General features: G+C 47.3%; 1 protein-coding gene across 11 annotated transcripts in view; it reads right to left on the bottom strand.

Moving 5' to 3' along the window:
* Positions 1-299: 299 nt before the first annotated feature.
* The window catches only part of Fam219a (family with sequence similarity 219 member A), a 58243-nt gene continuing 45354 nt past the window's right edge, over positions 300-13188 (bottom strand). For 3 of the 11 annotated variants that reach the window (XM_087183746.1, XM_004838417.3, XM_087183750.1), the window contains 5 exons: positions 7887-7986; positions 4650-4752; positions 4351-4431; positions 3644-3698; positions 300-3081 (listed from right to left, as the gene is read on the bottom strand). In XM_087183746.1, the coding sequence (XP_087039872.1) occupies positions 2923-3081; positions 3644-3698; positions 4351-4431; positions 4650-4752; positions 7887-7986 (498 nt within the window). In that variant the 3' untranslated portion in view covers positions 300-2922. The remainder of the gene's footprint in view (positions 3082-3643; positions 3699-4350; positions 4432-4649; positions 4753-7886; positions 7987-13188) is intronic. The other 8 variants (XM_004838419.3, XM_087183748.1, XM_087183751.1 and 5 more) reach the window with 3 other exon arrangements.

Raw genomic sequence — 13188 nt, 5'->3', positions numbered from 1 at the left:
TGAGGAGGTCTAATTTTCCCTCTGCTCCCAGCCCCTTCCTGCCTTAGACCTTCAAAAGAGTCCAATTTCCAAGAGTTCAGAGGGTTTCTGAAAGCCTTCCAGGCTGGGCTTCTCACTTCTTTGGAGAGGAACAGAAGTTCTTAGGGGTTGTGACTCACCTAGAGTCACACAGCAGTTCTGTGGCACCCCTGTGAACCCACAAGTGGAGGTAAGGTATCATTGTGCATCCAGATCAGTTCTCTCTGCTTCCCAGTCCACTTGCTCTTGGCCCACCCCCCAGGTAGGGAGCTGAGGCTGGCTTGTTTGATCCTTTTAATATCATTATTTGTGTTACACGATACACAACCAAAGATGATGGTCAATACTGCAATGGAAATGTTAAAAAAAATATTATACACGGCTCATGTCTTCCACACACCTTCCTGAAAATAAATTAGTGAGCACGGAGAAACCTGGCTGGGTAGCAGCCACAGCTGGGGGTTAAGGGGAGTGTTAAGGCAGTATCTACAAGGGACAGGGGCAGGAGCAAGCCAAGGCCTTGGTTTTTCCCCTTCAGCCTCCTAGAATGCAAAGGAGGGAACCATGAACTCTCTAGATGAAGAAGCTGCTGGCTCCCAGCTTCCTGTCTCTCCCCGCCATACATGTACTGCCTTAGTTGAAGCCCTTGCCTGCCAGGAAACTAGTACGTCCTGTGGAAAGGGAACTTTTTCCTGCTTCCTCAGGGCCACAGAGATTGATCAATGGGCCAAAGTCACACAGTAAGTCAAGAGAAAACACGGAAGTCTAAAAAAGAAGAGGTACCCGAGTTCTAGAAGGGGAATCAAAGAGCCCAGGGGGTAATGGTATAGTAGGAGGCCTGGCTCTGGGGTCCAGATGACAGTGGTGGTGGGATGCTGACCAGGATGGGAGAGGGGCTCAGGTGGGGGTCACTATGGTTCTCGTGGGACCTGAATTTACCTTTATTGTCCTTGCCTCCCTTTGGCATTTTTTCATCATCTAAGTAGAGTCCTTGCATTAGAAGATATAAAGGTGCGTTGGAAGTGTGGGGAATAGAGAGTTGCACTCCGACACTTTGGAGTTGGCAGCTCCTGGATGGGGATCAGGGAATGGTGCTACCCCTCTGCCCCCTCTTCCTAACCCCCTTCCAGCTCCTACTTCCCAGGACTAGTGTCCAGAAAGTAGCATGTGGGTGGTATCCATGACAGTGGATACACCAGCGTGTGTTGGTTATCAGCATGGGGGACTGGGAAAGTGTACATCTTTGCTCTGTGGGAGGAGACTTGTGGGCATAGGTCCAAGCAATCTGAGGCTACATGTGCTTTCATTTCTCTTCACATGGAGGCAGGTTCTAAACTGTCCAGCCTAGAGGAGGGCCCTATTAACCTCTTCCCTCTTGATCTTTATCCTCAGCTGTTTTGGCCTCTGACCCTAGACCAGCAATAGTAGCAGAAGCAACAGAACAAATATTCTGACCCACAGATACTTCACACAGCTGCACACACAAAGTAGACACCTCTGCACAAATTCACATGGACACACAAACCTCTTCCACACAGATCCACATGCACTTCCCCTTCCCCTTTCCACACAAACACACACCCCAGAGAGCCCCCTAGATACACTCAAAGACACACAGAGATCTCATACTCCTCTGCAGAAATTCCTGTGAAGAAATTCCTTTGGGTATGAAAGAACCTTAACAATAATTTCAGCTGCTGTTAATTTTTCAATTGAGAAAACTGAAGCCCAGAGACAGCACGTAGCTTATGGAAGAGCTTATGGAGCATCAGAATTAGGACCAGAATACAGGCTTTGGGCTCCCAGGCCAGACTCTCAGTCCACTACACTGCTGAGCAGCCTCTCCCAATTGTAAACAGATTACACGGTCACATCTGACACATCTATGACAGGAAGAGAAACCTGGAGAGATAGGTCCAGCAAAAAAGAGACACAGACACAGACACAGACACAGACACACACACACACACACACACACACACACACACACACTGCCAAGTACTCACTGCCATATATGCACAACCGCTCAGCCCACTGTATTTTCCTAAGCTTGCTCTTTGAAGAATTTTAATAGGAACCAGCCCCCCCAGACTTTGGGCTGGGGTCAGATGGGAATGGGGCATTAAAGGCTAGCTTACCCCCTACTTCCAGCCTGGGACCAATGGACAAAAGTATTGGGGGTGGGGGACAGGGGCGGCTGAGAGATAGATAGATGCGTTGGTTAGGGGCCAGTGAGGACAGGTCTTACCACTCCCCGGTGGGCCTCTTTACCTTCTCCCATGCCAGAGAGCAAGGAAGGGGATGAATGGGACAAAGAGGAGGAAGGCAGTAATCTGACGGGCTAGGGACAATATCCCATGCAGCCTCTTTGACAGGCTTCCCATCTGGAGATGAGGGGGAAAGTACAAGGAGGTACATGGGCTAGCAGGGGGCACATGGATACTAGGACCTGCTCCCACTGCCTTGGGCCTTTGTCCCTCCAAACCCCTTTCCTTGTCAGGCTGGGGCTGGGGGATTCATGGCTTGGCTGACTGTGTGATTCCCTCCTCCCTGCATATTAGTGTTGACCTCCCTGACGTCCAGTCCCGCAGCCCCGAGACTGTAGCCTTGGGGAAGAGGACAGGTTGCTGAGTGAGGTCCCTCATGTAACTGAACAAAGAGCCCTACCCCTCCTCAGCCCCCCGGGTGGAGAGAGACCCGGTTTTGGTTTCTCCGGCTCCATGAACACACAGAGGTACACGTCCTACCATAGGAGGAAGCAATGACTGTTACAGGGTTGGCAGCTATAGGGGGGACGGCCCGGGGGCAGGTGAAGAGCGAGGGAAGGGTCAGCCCCTGCCCCATCCAACCTGGCCCAAGTGGAGTCGCACCTCCCCCATGAAGCCGCAGTGGCCCCGGTGCCCGCTACTGAATGTGGCAGGCGGTGGAGGACGTGGCCTGGCAGCACATGCAGGTGGGGTTCACGGACTTGGGAGGGATGAGGTCTAGGTCCTCGTCGTCGGGGATCTCATCTAACCGGTAGCCATCTTTCAGCAGCTGGATGTTCAAATCTTGGTTGATCTGCTGTAAACAAAGGAGAGGGAGGTCAGGCTCGGATCTTCCTCCGAAAGGCACCACTCCCTGGAGCCACCAGGACCCAAGGCCATTGTTCCTGTCACAGGCAACCCCTTGCCTGCCTCCCCATGCACCCCAGGTCTTTCCACAACACCAGGCCTCACCCTGTCCTTCTCCCACCCTGCCCTCGCTTTGGCCTCTTCCTTTACAGCCCATCTTCCTGAGCCCTGTCCCACTATAGACCCAACCCCATTCCAAGGTCAATTTCTCACCTTTGGTCCAGCTACTATTTGGGTCCATTCCTATAACTACCACCTGCATTTCACAACCATTTAAGAATCCTGTTCCAATAATTCTGGGCCCTAATCCTGGGGTCCCCACAATTGAGCTCAGTAATTACTTCCAGGTCACCCCAGTCCCCATCCCACATGAACTCTGCCCTCAAGGGCTCCGAGAAGCAGTTCCCATTCCTTGCTCTCTTGGGAAATGGTTTGGCATTGGCCCTACCCCTGCTTCTTGGTAGAGCTGGTCCTACTTAGGTGGACTATGGTGGCAAGGGGTGGGGCCTCACCTCAGCAGAGGAGTAGCCAGAAGAGGAGTATCTGGACATGTCGAAGTCATCATCGCTGGCCATGGGGAAAAGAGGACAGAGAGCAAGTGATTCAGGAAAATTAAACAGAAACCTCCTTGTATGCTCCTGGGCCTCCCTGCTCAGTCAGTACCATGCTCCACCCAAAGGCTCTAAACAAACAGCACCCCTTAAATAAAATCTATGCTTACTGTGCAGATGCAAATAATCGAAGACAGATTCCCCTAGCCCCACCTTCCCAAATGAATTGCCACCTTTGATTTTTTTTAAAAAAAGAGCTGTTACTCCCTTCAATTCCTTCTTTCCTCCTTGTTTTCTAGGCTCAAATCACACTGATTTGTAGGGTTTTCCCACAGTATAGGGCTAGCCAGGTATTTCCCCAGGAGTAGGACTCTTTGTGTGCATGTGTGGAGGGGGCATTACCCTGCTTTTCAGAGACATCAGGGCCCACTAGGGGCAGTCACTGGACCAGTTGTCCCAGGATGGCAGGAGACTGTGCTGGTCCCTGTCTCTCTCTGCCCACTCTCCTCCTTTCGGTAAAATTCCATTCCCTGGGGAATTCACCCTTGGATAGCCCCTGCCTAAGGAATACCCCAATTCTGACAATATAGCAAGCATGGCCTGTACAGCCCACTGTGCTCACAAAGTTTCCAATGGCTTTCCCAGCTGCCCCCGGGCCCCATACACACCTGTCCGTGTCAAGGGCTACCAGTGGCTTCTCATCTGGGCTCTGGTCAAGTGAGGAATAGCCTTTATTGGGGACAACCAGCCTGGGTAAAGAATTTTTGGAGTTGAGATGGGAACTGGAGTACACAAACCTGGCAAGGGACTGGGCTGGACCCAACCCCACGATCTCCCTGTTTTCCTCCTTTCCTCCCTCCCTCTCCACTTAGATCCCACCTATGGAGGGAGGGAAGAGGGGAGGTTCAGGACCAGCAGAGATAGGTGCTATCTGGCAGAGTCCAGATGGGCTAGAGAGGGCCTCTACCTTGTCCGGGCCATGACATTGTTCTTCTTGGGTTGTTGGTTGACAGGGCTGCCCATGCTGCCATTCTTCAGGGAGCCCTTCCGGGCCAGCTCCCGCTGCTTCTCTGCAGGGAACATGGGAAGGAAGCTGTGTCCTGCCCCCAAGACCACACTGCCTTACTGCTAGGGGCAGCCTCCATTATGAAACCCCTTGCTCCTCTACAGACTGCTCAGTTGTGCTGCTACTTGGCCCTATACAATTTGAAGCAGATAGTGTGGGAGGTGTGACCCCTGCCTTGCAGAAGCCACAGCTCCCCTGTGGGGCAGTCTGTGTTTGCTTGATTCCAAGGAAAGGTTGTTGAAGAGCTGATCTCAGAAGGATGGGGCAGGCTTCCCGTCGTTGCACTGGAGAGAGGAGTGCAATCTAGGAAGGAGACACAGTGTGTGCCAGAACACATTCACAGCTGGAGCTATGGCTCAGTGGCTTGCCTAGCATCCACAAAGCCCTAGGTTTGATACCAAACACTATGAAAACCAAATCAAAACCAAAACCAAACAAAACAAAACAACCAAAGTATTAGAAATGAGCATAAATGTGGATTTAGGTGGGATGGAGGGGTGAAGAAGGACAGAAGTGAGGCTGTTAAAGGAGCCATTTAATCCCTATTCACTCCACAAACATTGGAGCCCCAAATCATGTGTCAAGAAGGCCTTGAATGTCAGACTTAAGAGTTAGGGACTAATACAGAAGGAAAAAGGAATCACTGAAGGTTGTGGAGAAGGGGCAGAAAGGAGCTGGAAGAGCAGATGGAAGGAGGCTGGGGAGTCCATTTGGCTGTACTGCCTAAGTGATGTTCTTGGTTCCTGACAGTCTCTGAGTTCTCCAAGGGTCCAGAGCCTACCAGGCTCATGGGGCAGGCAATCAGATGACCCATGGCTTGGTATATAACTATTCCCTCTAGTAATTGCCTGGGTTCTAGAGAAGGCCCAGCCACTCTTTCCTACTCATATCAAAGTAAAGTTCAGATCTAGGAAAAGGGTCTTTTGTGTGAAAGGGCTGCTAGAAGTTGTTTCAAAAAATACCCATGCACTCCTGAGTATAAGGATTGGAAGTGATTCACTTTTAAATGTCCCATAACCTCCAGGCCTCTGAATCTCTCATCTCTTTTCTGACTCTCTTTTTGCGTTTTTTTTTCTTCTTCCAGTATTGGGGATTGAACCCAGGGCCTTTGCACTGAACTACATCCCCAGCATTTTTTTTTTTTTTTACTGTTTTTGTTTTGACACAAGGCCTCGCTAAGTTGTTAAATTTCCCAGGCTGGACTTAGAGTTGCAATCAGCCTCTTAGAGCGCTGGGATTACAGGTGTACCACGACCATGCAAAGCTCTGACTTTCTTGGTCAATACTGATCTCACGCCAGCTTTGCCAGTCTCTTTCCAGCAAGCGGTAGCTGCCATTACCACTCCAAACCTCTAGGGGGTGCAATTTGCCTTAAAGTTCTTAATGGTGATTTTCCTTAGTCCAACTGGGAGTTAAGAGATTTTGGGGAGGTTTGGTGATAATATAACGAGGAGAGGGAAAAAAATTGTTTTCAAAGCATGTTAACCGTGTTTGAAATAGTAAAAAAAGTGCAAACAATAAACTGGCAAAAACCAAACTATGAACTACTATATAACCATTTAAAAGAATGAAGTCATTCTCTATATACTGAGATTGGAAAGGACAAAATGTGAAAGGGAAGAGAACAAGTTTCAGAAAATGTGTACAATATACTACTTATGTTAAAATATAAAATAAAACTACACAAACTGCAAAAGTGTGGAATGATACCTCTGGGGAAGAGAATGTGATAGGGGAGAAAAGAAAATTTATATTCATTAAAATACTTGTGCTGTTAAACAATAATTAACAAACAAAGCTGGTTGCAATTTGAATTTGATCTCCTAGGAGGATGGACAGTTCCACTGTGAGAATGTCTCTCCTGTTCAGAAAATATGCGGAAAGGGCTCCCTGAATATGGCCTCAAAGGAGAAAAGCAAAGGGGTTGGGGGTAGGGGGAGTTGACTAAAAGAATAGGACTCTGGGGCTGGAGATGCGGCTCAGTGGTAGAGCCCTAGTGTGCATGAAGCCGTGCATTTGATCCCCAATAACACAAAAATAAAAATAAATAAAAATTTAAGATAAAATAAAAGAAAGTCAAGAACTCTGTGGGAAGGAGTACTGGCAGCTGTGGAGGGAGAAGGTTTTTGTTTTTTTGTTTTTTTTGGTACCAGGGATCAAACTCAGGTCCTTGCACCTGCGAGGCAGGTGGCAGGACCACTGAGCTAAATCCCTGGCCCAGGAAAAGGTTTTTGAAGAGATGGGAAGGAGTTCTTAGGGCTGAGAAAGGCCCAGTTATTTGTTAGACAGCTGGACCCTGAGGAGAAAGACAGCTGGAGGGGGGCTGTGATGGCAGAGGAGGTTTGAAGGACAAAGATGACTGGCATTGATTATAAACTCTTTCCTTGTGTGCTTTGTGTTGTAATTTCTCTTCATGAAATCATATCTTTGGTAAAATTCTGAATGTACAGCAGCCTAGGGTCAGTAAAACTTTGGTCTCTAAAGGGAAAGGGGCAGTGTTCAGATGCAGGAGTTGTGGGTGATGGTTGGGAGTCAGGTGACTTCAAAGGAGCCAGCTGCACAGTTAATTGACATTGGAGTGGATATGAAATAATCCCCCAAGGGAAAGGTGATGAGATGTCTGGAAAGGCAAGGGATATTTGAGATTAAGAAGAAAATAGGGGACAGCCTTCCCAAACAGAAGCCCACCAGGCCCTGAGACTTCCAGGTGGAGGAGACTGGAATGGAAAGGGGCTCAGCCTCTAGGCTTTGGAACCCACATTTCTTTCTATCCCTCAGACATAGTAACTGACACCCCACCTATAAGGAAGCTTCTTTTCAGCCTGATTGAGCATTTGATGGGACTTCCAAGTCCTCTGCCTGGGGTTCCATGCTTTTACCCCTGCAACTATCCCTTGGCATACCTATAGCTTTCTTGGCCTCAGAGATGCCCCCTAGAATTTCAGGATTTCTATAGAGAACTGTAGCTACAGTCTTTGCTTTCTAGGAGATATGGGGTCTGGCAGTGCCAATGTCTTGGTGGCTTGAGTCTTGGAATCATCTATCCTGAGTTGCTTTATTTGTGCCATCTCACCTCAGACCCAGCCCAGAGCACCTTGTCCACTCCCCACATCTCCCTCACTCCCCGGACACACTCACCCAGCTTCACCTGGAGCGGGGATGGTTTGTAATTCATGGCTACTGACTCACCCTCCCGGGCGTCACAGTCTCCGTTTGAGATGGAGGCGGCGGCTGGGTCCTGAGAGGAGAAACCAGAGAGACCAAGAGTTATTAGCAAGTGAGCATGGGGCTGCTCTCAGCCCTGAAGCAAGCCTCCCTACCTGCCCACTGGGCTTGAGGGAGCATTTGCCCCTGGCAGCAGGCTGGACATTTAGGGAAGGAGGGCAGAGCCATCCACCATAGGACAAAGATGCTAATGTGGGCAGAAGAGTGGAAGATCTTGACCCCACTTACACACAATTGAATGTCTGTCTTCAAAGTCCTTTATGATCCAGGCTCCTCCAGAAATCCCATCACAATTTCCTTAAACATATAGAACCTCCTCTCCAATCGCTCATACTAGTTGCTCTGCTTCTTAGGCCCTTCCTATATACTTGTTAGGAAAGGTCTTTCTAAGTTCTGGATTAAGTTTAGAGTAGGTGCTTCTTGAGATGGGCCTTCTCTCGCTGTTTCTCCTAGTGCCAGGCAGGTCTTGTCACCACAAGATCCAGAGAACCAACTGGCCAAACCAAGGGAGACTTTAAGGCTTCAGCCACTGGACAAAAAGCATTTTAATGAGGGCTTCTCCAATCCCACATGAATCCTAAAGATTGTCTCCTGGGAGAACCTGAAAGGTTGGCTGGGTATGGTAGAAGATAAGTAATGACAAATTAGCAGGTGGCCAGTTAGTTTTGTGCTATCCACTGTGTAAAACACTTGCTGCTACAGATGATAAGGAAGGTGGGAGAACATACATTCTGTGTGTTGTCTAGAATGTGCAACTTTTTCAGTTTTCCTTGCTACCCTCCTCTCTGCTTCTACCCCTGGGCTGGGTGGGTCTTGGGTTGTCCAGAGTCCTTATGTAGCCTTGCTACCCCTGTAAAATACCCTCCTCTCCTACAAGACCTAGGGTGCTGGTCTACCCTGCCTCAGTCAGTTGGAAGGGGCTGGAATCATCAATATTCTCCCTGTGAAGTTGATGATCAATCCTTAAAATGGGCTCTGTATGCTAGGCATCTTTGAATTGTAACCAGTGGTTGCAGAATGGCAAGCCTAAGGAATGAGCATTGCAGAGGGGGTCCAAGGTTTATGCCTGTTCTGCCTTTGGGGATAGAAAGTAGGCAGATAGACAGGTAGAATGCTCCAGAGCTGGCCCCTCAGTGTCACAGACCCCCCCCCAAGGATCTGTGTGGCTGCTGGTAACCTAGCAAGGGAAGGATATATAACTATTGTGGTAGCTCCATTCTCTATAAAATCTGGCAGTGGGCATGAACTTGTACTTATCACAAAGGGAAAAGAGAAAAGTCTAGGATGTTTGGACAGGAAATCTTAGCTTTGCCTGTGTTCCTTCTACCCTCCTACACCATAAGACCCTGGGTTTTACAAATGTTTTATAAATTCTTGGCCTCCCTCCTCTCCTCTGATCCCTACAATTTAGCCATAGTTGAGGAGGAGGGGACAGGAAGCTCTGCTCAGAGGTGGGTACTTCAGTGCCTATATCCCAGGCAGCTTCCCATGCTTCGAGCCTGCCTGATTCTTCCCCCTCCCAGGCTTGGCAGCCTTCTTATAGACAGCACTTGTCCCCCACCACCATGGAGAAGCAGGTCTCAGGTGGTTGTTATGTGCCTCTCTGCTACCAAAATGCCTCTCAAACGCTACCTGAAGGGGAGGTAGAGTACTGAGAGTTGGGATGTGACTTTCCTCTTGGGCCACAGCAAGTGCTCACCCCCAAAGCAGCCAAAAGGAGAGCTTTTTTTTTTTTTTTTTTTTTTGAGACAGGGTCTCTCTACGTAGTTCAGGCTGGCCTTAAACTCACAATGGAGCTCAGGCTGGCCTCAAACTCTCAGCTTATCAAATCCCTAAGTGTGCTGGCGGGATCCTGCCAGAGAAGCTCTGCTACATTTCCAAGTCACAACTCACTTTTTCTGTAGTAGTTGTCACATGTCACATATACCATATCCACTTGGAAATGGCTTCCTCCTCTGATTTTCAGGACTCTTGTTTCTTTGGTTCATCTCTGGCTCCTTTGACTGTCATTTGTGTTTTCCCATGGCCTGTTTTCTCCTCAGCCCTCTTCTCTCTCCTTGAGGAACCCTGATGGCTCCTACTTATAATTCTTTTATCTTTTTTTTTTCAAACACTAGGGATTGAACTCAGGGTCTCACACAGCCCCTACTTTCTCTTCCAATTTTGAGACAGTCTCCCTAAGTTGCCCAAACTGTCTTCAAACTTATGATCCTCATGCCTTAGCTTCCCAAGTAGCTGGGATTATAGGCATGTGCCACCATACTTGGCTGATCTACATTCTTACCCTGGTGACTTCTAGATCTGTGGCCTTCCAGTCTTGCATTTCCTCTCTAACCCCATCTATCACATGAGAGTGTTGGATCTCACTGCATTTTCCCTGGAGCAGATATGTAGATATAGATGTATTTATTTTATATTATTTTTTTTATGGTACTGGGAATTAAACCCAGGGCCTTTCCACTGAGCTACAACTGCCAGCCATTTAAAATTTTTTTACTTTGAGACAAGGTCTCGCTAAGTCATAAGGTGCCCAGGCTGGGATCAAGCTCATGGTCCTGATCCTAAGTGAAACTACCAACATTTTTTAGCCGAGAAGCCAGGATAGAAAGCCCTAGGTGGAGCGCACCTTTCAGCATCTCCTCCATCACTGTTCAGGGTAGAAAGTCACCTAAATGGCAAGCACAAAGATCTCTGGCACTGTCTCTACAAACTCAAGTTTTATTGTGGCTTTTTGTATGTCTTCCCTGAGAAATACAGCCAGTGTACCATGACCATCATGTGGAGAGATAATCAGGGAGATTAAATGTAAAATATTCATGACTAGAAGTATCAGAGAGGACTCCAAGCAGAAGGAAGTGTCTGGCTCCAAGAAATCAGGGAGAATTTAAAATGCCCCCCAAGGATATCCAAGAGGCATTAGCTAGATCCAGAAACTAGAGTGGAGATTAACAAGATTATTAATAAACACTCAGCAGAGACAGACATTGAAATGCATCTCCATCAGCAGCCCATGTTTCTACAACCATTCAAACAAATTCTCCAAAGACCACAGAGATCACTAATCATCCAGGCTCACTATTTCTGGGATGGGATATATAGGCTAATGGTCAAAGCAAAGCTAGTGTAGCTAGAGGAAAACAAACGTGCCTAAAAAGTCCTTTGATTAATCTGTTACAGCAGTTTTCATTACACTGTATTTATTCTCTGTGCTTTGGGGAGGGCTGAATGTGAGGGGGATAAACAGGGATAGGGGTCTGGGTTCCCTTCAACCAGAGGAGACCTACCTTTATTTCACTTATCTATCAGGCTTTCTATAAGATTTTGGTTAGAAAAAAGGTTACAATCTATTAATTTGATCCAATTTGGCTTTTAAAAATGTTTTTATTGTAGAAATTATTATAAAAAGTACAGAAAACAGTATTGTGAGTCCTTGGGCACCTATCACCAGTTTCATCAAATATCAACTTATCAACCACTCTTTTTGAAAGTAAGGAAACCTGGACCCATAGGGGAAGTCTAGCCCAAGGTCACTGATGGAGTCAAGGACCTTTCAAAGCACAGAAGCAGGGCTAAAATGAAAGAGGGCATGGCTGGGACTCTGAACTAGAGACAGGCACCCTGAGAGGCTGTGTTTCTGCATGCCCATCCCAGCTTTCCTATCCTAGTGCTGTACTAGCTCCTGAATGGTCTCTAGCTGAGCTGGGGGTAGTGCAGTAGATACAAAGGTAGGCTGGAATCCAAGAGATGGGATGATGGATTATCAGGAAGGAATTGAGTGGACAAATAGTAAACAAAGGAAAAAAGTCAGAATAGAACCTTCAAGTCCCAGGAGTCTTAAGAGGGATGGGTCTGGAGAAGTAATAGAAAGGAATGCTTTCTTGAATAAGCAGCAGAGCCTAACAATCTATTCTGGTAGGACTCTGGGTGGCAAAAAAAGAAGATACTTGCATGGTTTCATAGTTCCTAATGCATGTCTTCAGATCCATGAGCTCATCTGTTTCTCACAAGTACCCAGGAGCCATCGTGATTCCTCCCCAACACTGAGACTCTCCTCCCCTTCACTGGGAAAAGCCACATGGTTTGGGTAAGTTGATCTCACTGTCAGCGCTATGGGGATGTCTGACAAAGAGAAGACAAGCCACACAATCCCATTCTCCTTGCTATGCAGGCTGAAAGGAAGATGGTAATGGTTCAAAACACAAACTCTAGAGCCAAAGTTCTTAGGTTCGTATCCCAGCTTCTCCATTTACTGGTTGTGTTCTGGGCTTCATTTTTCTCATCTATAAAGTGGAAGTAACATTAATATCTATGTCAAAGGTTTCTGTGAGGATGACTTAATATATGTTAAGCACTTGTGCTTAGTAATGTACACATTGAGCACTACATCTGCATTAGTTATAAATTGTTATTGATATAGGTTCCGTAAGATCTACACAATTTTGGATAGAATACTCGTAGTGGCTGGGCCACAGCTGCAGCCCTGGCACCACATAGTTTGGGGCCTGGTTTTTATGTGGCAAAAGTGCTCCCTCCATAGAATGAGAAGGGGCCTGACCAGGGAGCATTCTATTTCCTTTCTTGCTTCACTCTGCATTGCTACATTTCCTTCATTTCTCTAATGATGATAGCCCTGGGTCTCATAAAGATAAGCCAAAAAAGCAGGCCCATTTATAAGGAGTTCCCAGTAAGTGTCGAGAAAGGTTACATGAGCCATAAAAACTTGAGAGAATAGGACAAAAGGAGGATGCTCAGAGGATATACTGGAAATTACCTCAAAACATCAGCTCACCGGTTTAAGAGGAAAGAGATAGGCCATTTATAGAACATGTGAAAAGGCTCACAAGCTTCAAACTAGCAAAGTACTTTTAAGGAGCCATCATACTTTTCCTACAGTTGAAGCCTAGAAGGTATGACGAAAGTGACAGAAAATTAAGTTAGTAAAGTCAGGATGGCTCATATGATGGTGAAAGGTGATAAGATGATGATAGGGGCCTGGGCATGGTGGCAGACACCTGTAATTTCAGCACTTGGGAGGCTTGAGGCAGGAGGATTACCATGAGTTTGAGGCCAACCTAGGATACATAGTGAGTTCAAGACCAGCCTGGACTACATAGTGAGACACTGTCACACACACAAAAGTCCCCCAAACAACAACAACAACAACAACAGGAAGAAAATGAAATTTCAAACATAGGGGTAACATGATCAGATTTGA

The sequence above is a fragment of the Heterocephalus glaber genome, unplaced genomic scaffold (genome assembly GCF_053883595.1).
Source record: "Heterocephalus glaber isolate CG9 unplaced genomic scaffold, H.glaber_assembly_v1.0 deba00001481, whole genome shotgun sequence".
Lineage (NCBI taxonomy): Eukaryota > Metazoa > Chordata > Mammalia > Rodentia > Bathyergidae > Heterocephalus > Heterocephalus glaber.
Note: the sequence above shows the minus strand (reverse complement) of the source record. Positions and strands in the feature narration are given on the sequence as shown.